The sequence below is a fragment of the Otolemur garnettii genome, unplaced genomic scaffold (assembly GCF_000181295.1).
Source record: "Otolemur garnettii isolate 467f Iridium unplaced genomic scaffold, OtoGar3 scaffold00005, whole genome shotgun sequence".
NCBI lineage: Eukaryota > Metazoa > Chordata > Mammalia > Primates > Galagidae > Otolemur > Otolemur garnettii.
In genome coordinates, this window is record NW_003852400.1 from 4449717 (window position 1) to 4464510 (window position 14794).

The 14794-nt window shown below is 38.1% G+C and overlaps 1 protein-coding gene across 1 annotated transcript in view; it reads left to right on the plus strand.

The window, feature by feature from the left end:
- The first annotated feature begins 9192 nt into the window (after nt 1-9192).
- The window catches only part of ORC5 (origin recognition complex subunit 5), a 79016-nt gene continuing 73414 nt past the window's right edge, over nt 9193-14794 (plus strand). The window contains exons 1-2 of the mRNA XM_003782606.2: nt 9193-9400; nt 12427-12519. Of these exons, the coding sequence (XP_003782654.1) occupies nt 9329-9400; nt 12427-12519 (165 nt within the window). The 5' untranslated portion in view covers nt 9193-9328. The remainder of the gene's footprint in view (nt 9401-12426; nt 12520-14794) is intronic.

A 14794-nucleotide genomic window follows, 5' to 3' on the forward strand; every position in this document is an offset into this window, starting at 1 on the left:
AAAAAAAAAAAAAGAGAGAGAGAGAGATGAGGTCTTCTCTTGCTCAGGCTGGTCTTGAACTCATGAGCTCAATCGATCCACCCGCCTCGGCCTCCCAGAGTGCTAGGATTATGGGCATGAGATACCATGCCTGACCTTTCTTTATTAGCTTTTGAATTAGAATGTATTCATAGATATTTATTAGTAGAATGTTATATATTTTAAGAAGTATTAAATTAGCCTGTCCCATAAATTTTCTTTGGAAATGAGATATTGAAAGTTTAAAAAAAAATGATGTAAAAATAATTGACCTGGCTGTTGCAGGGAAAAAGTTAACTAAATTGGTTTTTCAACTTAATATTGATTTATTTTCACTCTAATATTGAATTTTCTTATATTGCATTATATAAACCACCTTTGAGTATAGTTTTATTACATTTCCTTATTATTTTTTCTATTGTGGCATAATTTAAAAAATCTGTTTCATTGAAATAAATGAAACAAATTTGAGTTGAGGCAAATTTCAAAATATTTGTCATATTTAATTTAATATTATATTAGACTTTTAATATATGTTGGTATCTCTCAGGGAGTATGAAGCCCTGGAAACTGTGTCCTGCAATAAAAATCCAACAGTTGGAGCTACTTTTGATCACTTACCAAATAAAAAGTTTTATAAAAAATATTTAGAGGGGCTATTACGATGAAATTCTAAAATAATGTGATAGGGAACATAAGAAACATTATACATGTATTTTAGGCTAAATGTAATATATAGAAGACGGAGAAGTAATTTTTGGGAGGGGCTATTTGCATCTTTATTCAGCATTTTTTTGTGGTATAAGTATTCATATTAAACTTCTGTTTACAGAGGCTTGGCATTTGTAGCACTTCATAAGCTTCTAATTACACCCTTGAGGACAGTTATAATGTCTGTCTTGGCTACACTGCATCTTTGGCACCTAGCATGACAGAACTTCAATAAATGCTAGATTAGCCAGGTGTACTGGTGTGTGCATTATAGCCCCAGCTACTAGGAAGGCTGAGGTAGGAAGATTGCTTGAATCTAGTAGTTCAAGGCTATAGTGCACTGAGATTGCAGCTTTGAACATCCACCAGCCTAGGTGACATAGCAAGACCTATCTCTTAAAAAAGAGAGAGAGAGAGAGGAAAAAAAAGAAGAAAATGCTAAATTAATGAACAAAATAATAAATTAATCTGGTTATTTTAATTCAGTCAGTGCCTCAAACACATAAGCATAAATATCCGTAATACAAGGTTGAGATTTTAGGTGTTATAAGGGATAGATCTTATAGGACCTGAAATAATTTTGTTGAGAAAACCGGGGAATTTTTATAATATTGGAGATTGGTAGACAAAGCCAAGGAAGATGTCTTAGGTTAGGTTCCCTATAAGATATAGCCCAAGTCAATGATGAAAGTGCTTTCAGATGGAAAGTTCAGATTAAAGACAGAGGGTGAGTAAAAAGGAAAATGAAATAAGAGGAGATATGTGAGCTTAGATTTAAAAAGTGCAGTGAAGGCTATGTTAACCAGTTTGATGAAAGTATTTCAAATTGTATATAAAACCAGCACATTGTACCCCATAAATGCATTAATGTACACAGTTATGATTTAATTTAAAAAATTATTAGCTGAGTTCCACCTCTTTCTAATGTATAAAAATCAGGGTGAGAACTTCTGGTGCAGGCTGTGAAATAATTCTTGAATCAAAAATAAGAGTAGAAAGCAGTAAAAACTTACTTTACTGAAGGCAAGAAAGATGGGGAGAGAAAGAGAGAAATATTTGGCACGTTAAAGAAAGAAAGAAATGCTGGCCCAAGGGTAAGGGTTAGGGAGGGATTATAGGGATGAAGATAAGAGAAAAAGAATAGTTATTGTAGCCAAATGATAGTAAAAAGAAATTATGATGTGGCTGCACTTTTTTCTCCTTTTTTTTCCCCCTTCTCTCTGAGGCTGGTTTATCAGTTTCTTGGGAATGTGGTTCTGGCAGATGGGGGATGGGAGAGAATCATAGTTCTACTTTTCAGTTCTTTTAAGAACTGTCAAAATAAACTCAGATAAAACAGTTTAAGCCATAGGTGATCAATCTTAAAGACTGTGAGGTAAGCCACAGGTGCTTAATCAAACAAAGAAGTAGTTTTGTGCTATAATCTTCCTCTCCTTTTTCTGTTAGTTTATTTTTCTCCAATAGATAGTTTATTAGCAATGCTGTCCTTTCACTAACAATAAGGAAGTCTGGATAAACTACAAGGACATAATTCTTTTTTAACCCATCAGAGAGCTAAGGTCATGAGAAAAACAAGTGGCCTAAAATCTAAGGAAAAACAGGCTTCTCTAATGAGAGTTGGGACATGGGCACTGACACATTTGTGATAGAATAGGGTAGGGAAAAAAGGCACCACACAAGCAGGCAAAAACATTCAGGTAATTATTTGAGTAAAAAAAAATTTTTTTTGAGACAGAATCTCATTTAGTCACTGCTGGAGTTGAGTGCAGCAGCATCATACCTCACAGCAACCTCAAACTCTTGGGCTCAAGTGAACCTCTTGTCTCAGCTTCCCAAGTTGCTGGAACTACAGGTGCCTGCCACAATGCCTGGCTCATTTTTCTATTTGTAAATACAGGGTCTCACTTTGCTCAGGCTGGCCTTGAACTCCTGAGCTCAGGCAATTTACCTGCCATGGCCTCCCAAGAAGCTAGGATTATAGAAAGCCGCCATGTACAGCCTTGATTTAATTATATTTTTAATGATTTGGTAAGGGCCATCTTTGACTAGCATGGAGCCATAGACACAAATGGAGCTCACACGCATTCATAGGATCATCTTCATGAATCTCTGCTGGATGCGCACAAGAATGAGGGTAGAGGAGAAGAAAACCTCTCTTAGAGGTGAATATCTGGAGGGAAAGGATGGCCATATCTCCTTTGGGAAATGAATGTTGGGAAGGAAATATTAGAAATCAGGAAAGGCACAAAGCCCTGCCTAGACTCTTATCCTGTATAAAACAAAAACTTCTAAGCCTTTGGTAGAAAGGGAGCAAACCCTGTTGTAGCTGGCTATGAACTAATTTTAATGATCCTGATATATTTTTTATAATCCCCTTCCTTAACTAACTACTTGAGCATTTGAGTTCCTTCATAGAAATGGTGGATTTTCTGCAAGGAAAAGGAGTTGAGATTTTGAAGGCCCATTGGCAGACTTCCTGACATCAAGATTCACTATTCTCCAAGTAACCTTCCCCCAAGCACTAGAACCTTGTTAATTTCCCCTTATTAATTTCAGCACAGTGTGCCAAATTTCTAGTAGCCAGACTCTTCCTCAGTCAGGGAGGTGGAGTCGAGGATCCTTCTCCCATTTTCCTGACAAGATTTCTTTGGTATTAAAATTTCCTTCTTCCTTGCCCATCCTTATTGTCTCAGCAATTGGTTATTCTGTGCCATGGGCAACTAAACCATCTTGAGGTCTGCATAACGCTGTTATCACCTACCTAAGGATAAGGAAACATTACAGAAAATTTGAGGCTGAAAGTAATAGTAGCAATAAGAAGCCCCAAACAATAAACCTGATAGCACTGGTCTGATTCTCACACATTTATAGCCTAGTAGAAAAGGGATTTCCAGGCATAAGTACTATAGAGTGAGCATTCCAATTCTGAGCATCCAAAATTCAAAATGCTCCAATGAATATTTTCCTTGAGCATTAGGTTTAAGTTCAAAAAGTTTCATATTTTGGAGAATTTTGGATTTTAGATTTTTTGATTTGGGATGTAAGTGTAATGCAGGTATTCTAAAATCTGAAAAATCCAAAATCACCAAATACTTCCGATGCCAATAATTTCAGGCATGTAATACTCTACATATACTTACCCCATCTCTATTTTTCTATACCTGATGTATAGCATTCAATAAAAACTTACGAGACACACAATTTTCTTAAAGTACAAAAAACAAGCCATTGTCAAAGCAAGGCAATAAACAGAATCAGACTCAGATAATCAATATGTTTGAGCCATTAAACTGGAAAGTTTAAATACGTTTGATTGATGTGTTAAATAATCTGAGGAAAAGGTAGAAAAGTATGGACAGATGAGGAATTTTAATGGGGATAGAAACTATAGAACTAGAAATGTTAGAAATAAAAAATATCATAGCAGAGACAGTGCATGCCTTTGATGGGTGAGTAGCAGAGTTGACAAATTTGAAGAAAGAATCAGTGAACTTGAATGTAGGTCAACAGAAATTACTCAAATTAAAACACAAAGAGAATAAAAATGTGGAGAGAGTAAGGTGGAGGAACCAGAATGGAATGCTTACTTACAGTGTGACAGTACCACGTGGTCTAACACATGTGTTAGTGAAACTCCAGAAGAGAAAGTAGCAAAAGAACCTTTTTAAAAGATAATGACTGGGTGGCACCTGTGGCTCAGTGATTAGGGCGATGGTCCCATATACAAGGAGTGGGGGGTTTGAACCCAGACCTGGCCAAACTGCACTCAGTATTCATGGGGGATTGGTTTTAGGACCTCCACAGATGCCAAAATTTGAAGATGCTCAAGTCCCTCATATAATATGCAGTATTTGCATATTATCTATGTACGTACTCCTGCATACTTTAAATCATCTCTAGATTACTCATAATACCTAATGCAATGTAAATGCTATATAAATCGTTTTTATACTGTATTGCTTTATTTGCATTTTTATTGTTGTATTTTTTTTTACATTTTTTGATCCATGGTTAATTGAACCCACAGATATGAAACCTGTGGCTACAGAGGGCCAACTGTATATCCTGCCTCCAAAAAACCTGTTTTACACTAGAACACAGGTAGGTTAAAGGTAAAAAGATGAAAATGTGAAATATCTGGAATTCTCATACATTGCTGGTAGAACTACAAAACAGAACAATCACTTTGGAAAATCTGGTAATTTCTTCTAAATTTAAACATATGTTTACCTGACCTAGCATCCACAAGTTGGAGAACTAGGAGAGCTAATATTATTATAATTCAGCCTGCGTCCAAAGGCCTGAGGACCAGGGGAGCCAATGGTATAACTCTCAGCCCAAGGCCAAAGGTCTGAGAATCTATGGAGCACTGGTGTAAGTCTTGGGGTTTCAAAGCCTAAGAACCTACAGTTCTAATATCCAAGAGCAGGAAAAGATTTACTTCCCAGCTTCAGAAGAGAAAGCAAATTCACCCTTCCTCTGCATTGGTGAGAGTGGCTATTCCTACTGATTCAAATGCTAATCTCTCCTTCAAAAACCCTTGCAGACCCATCTAGAAACAGTATTTTACCAGCTGGTTGGGTATTCCTTTACCCAGTCAAACTGCCATACTTAAAATTAGCCATCAGAAAAGATAAGGAATTTTCTTATGTTCTTTAGAAAATAGGGCCTAATGCAAGCATGAAAATGCTGATATTTTCAGGTGAAAGATTAAAACTAGCAGCAGGGAGGAGGAAAAATGGGAGTGGAGGAAAACATGAAATAAGCTGGAGTGGCACAACTTGACAATGAGCCACAGATACCCATGGTAGATAAGTCTGCTCATCACATGGCCTTTCCCCAGACTTCTGCAAGAGGGATCAGTCTCCTGGAGGAGTCCATAGGAGAAAGCAAGGAGAGGCAATGTGTTTACCTGTCTCTTGACAGGCTCCTGGTTACCCACCGTTTGCTACCTCAGGGAATTAACTCTCTAGGAAGCTCCTCCTCTCACTACTGGGCTGTCCGCTCCATTAGCTGCTTAGGATGCCAGATCCCATGCCTGCAGTGTGGCTTTTCATCTAACTGTGCAAGTGGCAGGAACGCTAGACTCTTCAGATGAGGAAGCATAGGTTGGCCTGGCTTCATGGAGACTACAAAAGGGACCAGCCCAGCACCCTCCTATGCATCGGATTTGGGGCCCTACAGATGGAAGGGTGCAGGTTCAAATGGAGTCTAAACGTGTAGGTGGACAGAAATATAAAGTCTCATGATGACCCTTTTTGGGATGGAATGTGAACCTATTTTATTCATTGCTGTACCTCAAAAGTGAAGACATTTGACACAGAGTAGGTGTTCGATTCATTTTATGAATAAGTAATTTATTCAATTTGGATGCACGTAAGGTAGTATTAGAAAATGACTGCAGAAGTAAGGACTTGGGGGTGCGAAAGCACAACTATGTACCAGAGACAGTAAGATGGATCATTAGTTAAAGATGACATCTAAATGGTTGATGTCAGAGAAATAGAACTAATCATGACATGCTGTAATATCATTCTATCATAATGGTCTTTTAAAAATTAATTTAGCAGTTTTATTAAGATATAATTGGCATACCTTAATAGTTTGAGAAATTTTGAAATATGTGTATGCCCATGAAACTATCACAATTAACATAATGAATATAGCCATAGTATTAGTTTCATAGGGTTACTATAATGTAGTATACTAACTAGGCAGCTAATAAAATTAATACTAAAATAACAGTTTCGGTGGGTAGAATTCCAAAGAAATTTGATTCTTTCTGAGGGCTCTGAGGAAGAATCTGTTCCACGTCTTTCTCCTAGCTTCTGATGGGGGCCTGCAATCCTTTGCATTCCTTGGCTTGCAGATATAGCACTCCAATCTCTACCTCCATCTTCACATGGCATTTTCCCTGTGCCTCTGTGTCTGCACATGGCCTCTTCTTCTAAGATTACCAGTAATACTGGAATAGGGCTTAGCCTAATGAACTGATCTTGATTAAATTTGCAAAGACCCTCTTGTCAAATAAAGCCACATTCACAGCTACTGGGGGTTAAAACATCAGCGTATTTTGGGGGGATACACAATTCAACCTATATCATCTCATCATTCCCCCAATTTTTTCATGCTTCTTTATAATCCCTCCTTTCTGACCCACCCCTCCAGACAACCACTACCTATTTTCTTAGTCTGTATTATGTTTTATGGAGTTTTATAAAAATAGAAGCACAGAGAAGAGGAAGGCAGAAGGAGAAAAAAAAATAGAAGCATAATACTACTCTTTTGTGGAGGATCTGTCTTATTTCATGTCACATAATTGCTTGTAATAATTATCCATGTTGTTGTATTTATATTTATTCCTTTTATTGCTGAAAAGTATTTGATTGTATAAGTATACCACAATGTGTTTATCTATTCGCTTGTTAATGGAATTTGAATTGTTTCTAGTTTGGGGTTATTTTTTATTGTTGGGGATTCATTGAGGGTACAAAGAACTAGGTTACAATGATTGATTGCATTTGTTAGGTAAAGTCCCCGTTGGGGGGGGGGTATTTCAAATAAAGCCACTATGAGTAGCAGTGTTCAAGTCTTTGTATGAATGAATACATGTTTTCTTTCTAGGGTTGGAACGGCTGGGTCATGTGGTAAGTGCCTGCTTAAATTTTAAAAAACTGCCACCTTGTGGCTGTATAATTTCACCTTCCTACCAACAATGTATGAAAGAAAGTTTCAGTTGCTCCACATGCATGCCCAATCCTTGGGTAAATTTTTGTTTTTTAATTTTAGGCTTTCTAATAGATGTGTAGTAATATCATCTTGTGGTTTTAATTGGCATTTTCCTAATAACTAAAAATGTTAAACATCTTTTCATGTGGTTGGTTGTGATCAGTACATTGGGGTTAGGGGTAAAGTTCAAATCTTTACCCTGTTTTTAAAGTATCAATTTCTAACAAAGACCATGCTAAGATTTTGACTGGAATTGTGTTGTATCTATTTATCAGTCTGGGGAAAACTGACAAATTTTAACAAAATTGAGTCTTCCAATTAACAAACACGGTGTATCTCTCAATTTTAAAAACCTATTTTCTTTAATTTCTCTCAGTAATAGTTCGAAGTTTTCAGTGAGGTCTTACAAGTCTTTGTCAGATTTATTCCTAAGTACTTATTCATTGTTGATACCATGGAAACTGTATTATTATTTTATACTTCAATTCCAAATTGTTTATGGACAGTATGTAGAAATGCAGTTGTTTCTGCATTGATCTTGCATACTGAAACCCTGCAAAGCTCACTTACTAGTTTTAGTAGTTTTTCTGAGGAATCCATCAGGTTTTCTACATAAATGATCTGTCCGCAAATAAATAGTTTACTTTTTTCGTTCCAATCCGGGTGTATTTCTTATTCTTACCTTATTGCACTGGTTATAACTTCTAGTACAATGATGCATAGAGAGGTGACATCCTTGTCTTGTTGCAGAATGGAGGGGGAATGTATTAGTCTTTCATTATTAATTATATTAGCTGTAGGCTTTCTTCATAGATGCTGTATCAAACTGAGAAAATCCCCTTCTAGACCCTAGTCCTAATTAATTACTTATAAATAATTAAGTGAAACACATGAAACCAGCACTTGTGGGTATTCTCATCCAAAGGACTGACTCAACTATCTGTATGGTGATGACTTTTGAATCTTTCTCCAGGACTCTCTCTCTCGAGCTCCAGATCCTATTTCTACTGGACTTCCTTACCTGGTTATTTTGCAGATATTTCGAAATTAACAACACAAACTCAATTTGGCAATTTCTCATTCCACAACAATAAAACTAAATCAATAAGCCTGCTCCTTTTTTTTCCCCATCGTGCTGTTCATCAGTACTTCTAATTCTTTATCTCTAAAATCACCTGCTAGAAGTAGCGTCATTTTTAACCTTGTCACTCCAACCGACACACACTACAACGCCCCACCCTTGGGAGTGAGGTCTTCCAGCTGGTATCGGGCTTGCACGAAAAACAGTTAATTCCAAATTGTTTTTTCAATTCCATTACACCCTCTATTGCACTGGACGCCACAAATTTTCCACAACCTCGTCGGGGGGAAAATCCCTCTTTTCAAAATGTTAGTTACGATTGGAGTCATCTTTTCCCACATCCCGGCAAAGGGCCTCAGCTCCTAGCAGCTTTCCCGGGCACTCGGGGTTTCTAAACTTGGGGCCTCCGGGAAGGAAAAATACAGCCAAGCAGTTCGTGGGTCACTTGGAGCCCAGAGGGTCCCGTTAGCTCCTTCCACCCCTTGTCGGTTCGCCCATCCCTGCGTTGTCCTCTCAATCTTTGGGGGGGAAAAGGCTCTGCTACCGCAACGGCCCAGAGCGCAGAAGACAAACGAGGGACCCAAAGCTCCACAGCCGGAGACTAGAGCCCTGGCGCCGATCCGCGTACGCGCTGACGTCACGCCGACGCGCGGCGGCGTCCGCTCCGCCCACGGCGCGGCAGGTCCGGTTTCCGGCGGGAGCGTGGCTTTCTCCGCTGAGGTGAGGCTGTTGCCTGTGGCGCGGACCCGGTCGCAGGCTGGTCAGTCCTCTCCGCTGGTGCCCGCCAGAATGTCTCATTTGGAAAACGTCGTGCTTTGTCGCGAGTCCCAGGTGTCCACCTTGCAGTCCCTGTTTGGAGAGGTATTGTGGTCCCTGTTTTTTTCCAAATCCTGGGGGCAAACGTTCTCATGGGCTTGCCACCTCTTCCTTTTTTTTTTGTTTGAATTGGGCTATTTTTACATTGAGATAGGAGTGTTGTAGGTCTGCCCTTCACCCTTACCGAAAGTAACCTGTGATAGTGTTTTAAGAAGAACCCCAAAGGTAAGAAAGGACCTGCGTAGATGGCAGGATGTTGGCCCAGGACATGTTCTTTTACGCACACCACACTTTTAAGGTATGAGCCCAAATAGCTTCTAGGAGTTGCTTATTATCTTACCCAACTTGAATAGGATTTGATATTACAGGTGTGCTTGTAGAGTGTTACCTGTTCCAATGGAAGTTCACGGGTTTCAGTGTGGTAGTTGGTGTAAGTCAAATGTAGAGAGGTAGATATTTTCATTGCTGTTAAGGGACGAAGCATTACTTCAGGTTTAAGAATTCAGCATCTTTTCTGGAATTGTGAAAGCCCTGAAGAGGTCTCCCAGGTCTCATGGTTCACGTGATGCCACAGGGAGGAAATTGTCTTCCCTCAGTGAACACAGCTAGGAAGTCCCTTACATAGGCAGAGGTAGCTCTCACCAAATTCGAAAATTATTCTATTAAATATTTTTCATGATTTTTGAGTGGCCTTTGGTATGCCTTTTGCTTCAGACTCATTAATTACATTAGGAATTAATGAATTTTGGATTTTACTTGTAAAAGGAGTGAATATTTGCCCTTTTAAGTACAGTCATACTTTGCCTTATTAGGGCTGCTTTCTGAGAAATGCATTATTAGGCAGTTTCATTGTTGTATGAACATCACAGGGTGTATTCACATTCACACAAACCAAAATGGTACACTAACACACGCAACATGTTGTATGGTTGGTTGTTCCTATACTACAAACCTGTGTTGCATGCTCCTGTACTGAGTAGGCAATTATAACACAGGTGTATGTATTTGTGTTTGTAAACATACCTAAGTATAGAAAAGGTAACAGTAAAAATATAGTCTTATATTCTTAGGACACCACTGTTGTATATGTTGACCATTGTTGACTGAAATGTTATGTGGCTCTTGACTATACTCTGATCCAACTAGAAATGTTTGATGGCAATCTGAGATAGCTTGGGAAGTATTAGTGGGAAAGTCCCACCCTCCATCTCAATGGGCATACTAGATGGGGAAGTACAAGGTCAAGGACTGCATACTCTGTCAATTTCTTAGTTACAACTAAAACATTTTCTTGCTTATGTTCTGAATTTTGTCCCTGGAGTTGATAAACACAGATCATCCCAGCCATAAATACTCTCCTTGAAAAAGAATAATGGGAAATAAGGTTGAGTAATACTGATTTAGTAGTAGATCACAGGAAGTATTTTGACTTTCACTGTTAGTGTAAATCATGTTTAACAATATCATTTTTCTGCAAGGTGCTGAGCATTGGGAAATACAAGGAACTACAACAATGATGTAAAACACTGGTTCGTGTTTCTAAGATTTGTTTATTTGTACAGCAAATAAGTATTTACTGAACACCTTTTTTTGTGTGTTGGGCACTGTGCTAGATCCTGGTTTACTATAGTTTGTTAGGAACGTTTATAAAGTTGAAATGTTAAATAACAGTGGAACAGTTCAGTATAATTTTAGGTAACAGTAGGAAAGATGTTATAAGGTATTATTAGGCACAAAGGATTCAGGTTAGTGTGGCAGGATTTCAGAAAAAGGAGAGATTTAGAGTAGTTTGGAAAAAATTCCTGAAGCATGATCTTGAGCTCTTTAAAGGTGACATTTAACATTAATAGATAGCAGAGCTGCTCAGTAAAGAGCATTTAATTTTTGAGACAGAGTTTTTGAACCAGTTAATTTATAAGATTATTACATATAAACTTTAAAAAAGGATTTGTGTATTAAAATACCTATCCAGTAAATTAGTAGTCTATATTTAGTAATTGGGCTGCTTTTGCCATAGAAAACTTTTTTGCTTGTATAAATCCGAGCTCCTGATTTGTCTCATACAAGGAAATGTTTAACTTATTCACTAAAATGTAATAGTATTTGTGACTACACTAGTAATGTAGTGTAATAGATGTGATCATAGGGACTCAACTTTCTCATGGAATTTGCATCATCCAGTTTTCTTATAATTATTTTTAAAATGTATGTCTGCCTACCAAATCATAATCTTCTCCTGCATATTGCCTTTTACTGACATTTGTACTCTTCAGTACCTTGTTTTTTGCAATATTTAGTAGTTTCTAGTAAGTGTTCATTGCGTGAATGAAAACTAAGTACAAGACTGATAGAGGGGGCCTTTGACAATTTTTACTTTTCCCTAGGCTGCTAACATAATGTACTGCAGGAGGATCTTACTAATATATATTTTTCGATATATACTGTGCAAAGTTATTTTGAATTTTTTTTTTAAATTGCCCCTATCCAAGGATGAAGAGATATACCACGCAGATTCTATCAACATTTTATTGACATGCATATTATGCATGTAAAATATATCATAATTCAGAAGTATTCTATAAGTTTTCATAAGAATGAAGACTTTTGAAATTCCTTCTAACACTGTGATTATATCTGCTTAGTTACAAAGCATTAAAATGTACAGTGAAGTTGTAGCCTGCAGGGGGTTTAGACTCTTTAGAAGGATTAAGATTAAAATAAGAGTATAGATAAAATTACCATTGAAAATTCCTAAATCTTGTATAAGACCTGTACAATTCCAAATTCTTGTATAAACCTGTACTAATAAATGTACAAACAAGTAATACATGGTATAAAATATGTCAAATACAGTTATACAGAAATTTTAATTTCATACATAGTAACAGAGAAAGTGCTTAGAGTTGAATTTTAGTAAGTTCAAAGTGTGATGGTCAATCCACTGTGTGCACACTGTTGAAATAATTTGGATTAAATATTGTACCACATAAAACTTTCTCCCAAGATGATAAATGTTTATGTTGTATTTTGTATGAGCAGACTGATAGATGTCTTTGTTTTTTTCCTACCAGAGACATCATTTCAGCTTTCCATCCATTTTTATTTATGGACATACTGCCAGTGGCAAGACTTATGTAACACAGACTTTGTTGAAAACTTTGGAGGTAAGAATAAAAATATTAAAATCTCTTTCTTTTTCATTTTTAATTTATAATATTGTCCCTGATAATTTCAAATCACCGTAAGTACAAAACTGAATATACCACCTTTATTCTTTTTCCAGTATTTACTCTCCACACATGATCTCACTATTGACACAGTTGTCTTAAGGTATACTTTCTTTTTTTTTTTTTTTTTTTGAGGCAGAGCCTCAAGCTGTCCCCCTGGGTAGAGTGCTGTGGCATCACAGCTCAGAGCAACCTCCAACTCCTGGGCTCAAGCGAGTCTCCTGCCTCGGCCTCCCAAGTAGCTGGGACCATAGGCACCCGCCATAACACTCGGCTATTTTTTGGTTGCAGCCGTCATTGTTGTTTGGCAGGCCCAAGGCTGGATTCAAACCCGCTACATTAGGTGTATGTGGCTGGTGCCTTAGTCGCTTGAGCCACAGGCGCCGAGCCAAGGTGTACTTTCTTAACTTTTTCTTCATCTTTACTTATTCAAGAAATTAAACCAAGCAATACGTTCTATTCATTCTACATCATTAGAGTCATGATTTTACCTTTAATCATAGCCATTGTGTCTATCTCAGTTTCATTTACTATTGTTTTCTCCATGTACTGCTATAAGTTTCTTAATTGCAATCCATTTTTCACCCCACCCATGCAAATCTCACTTAAAATCTTCAGGACAGTGTTTGATATGCCTGACATATAAATGAACTTTCATGAGCTGAATGAAGTTTAGCTTTCATAATATGTGTAAATGTTTGGCCTGTAGAGTCTGACAGACTATTCCTCTTCTGGATTCAACACTTAGTGCTTTCCCCAGCTGCAAAGTAGGTCTAATAATGGTAACATTTGGATTGTTATGAGAATTAATTGTTAATATGTGAAAAGTGCTTCCCACTTAACACATAGTAAGCACTCCATAAAGTTTAGCTGCTATCATTTAGGAGTATTGCCACACCCTGTCTTATATGCTAGGAATGGGGTAACTTTTCTTAAGGCCCATGTGGTAAACATTTTGGGCTAATGGGCCATATAGTTTCTGGCTCAACTACTTAATTCTACTGTAGTGTGACAGCAGCCACAGACAAACTATCTGAATGAGTGTGGCTATGTTCAAAAGTAACTCTGCAAAAATAGGTGGGTAGCCCACAGGCTTTGGTTTGCTAACCCTAGTCCTACTCTAGCTTTGTGTGTGCATATTTAGTATGGCTACTGAACTATTTACAGTTCCTACTTTCTTTTTTTGAGATAGAACCTCAAGCTGTACCCCTGGGTAGAGTGCTGTGGCATCACAGCTCACAGCAACCTCCAACTCCTGGGCTCAAGCAAGTCTCCTGCCTCAGCCTCTCGAGTAGCTGGGACCACAGGCGCCCGTCACAATGCCCGGCCATTTTTTGGTTGCAGCCGTCATTGTTGTTTGGTGGGCCTGGGCTGGATTCGAACCTGCCACCTTAGGTGTATATGGCTGGCGCCTTAGCCACTTGAGCCACAGGTGCTGAGCCACAGTTCCTACTTTCTTTCTTTAAAGCCTTGACACATGGCTGCTGCCTCTGCTTGGAAGGGCTTTCTGGTACTCCCTCTTCCTCTAGTGCCCTTGGCAAATGCTTATTTTGCCAGGTTTTTTTCTACATGTACTGTTTCCATATTCTCTAGGCCGTATGAGATGCCCCTCTGTTTTGCAACTTCAGCACCCTGTGCCTAATTCTGTCATGTATGTAGCCCTCTCAGCTGTGATTTAGTGTTTTCATTTCCCTGGCTTTAGCCTTTGAGTTTTTTGAGATTTTCCCCAAAACAAAGCACAGTTCTTGACACATATTAACTTGTGGATTTCAGCCCTTGATCCTGTGAAGATCAACTGTGAATTTTAAAAACATAGATGCTTAGGTTCTATACTAAACTTCAGAATCTGAGTGTATGAGGTCCTGGTCCAGGCATTTGCATTTGAGAAACTCCTGTAAGAAGTGTCCCCCAAAATAAGTTAAATAAAAGCATGAAAATATGATAAGGAAGTTCCATATTTAAGGGCCATATTCCATTTTATTTATTTATTTATTTTTGAAACAGAGTCTCATTCTGTTACCCTTAGTTGAGAGCCATGGCATCATCCTAGCTCACAGCAAACTCAAACTCCTGAGCTCAAGATCCTCTTGCCTCAGCCTCCTAAGTAGCTGAGCCTACAGGTGCCTGCCACAACACTCTGTTTTTAGTAGAGATGAAGTCTCACCCTTGCTGAGGCTGGTCTTCAACTCCTGAGCTGAAGTGATCCACCTGC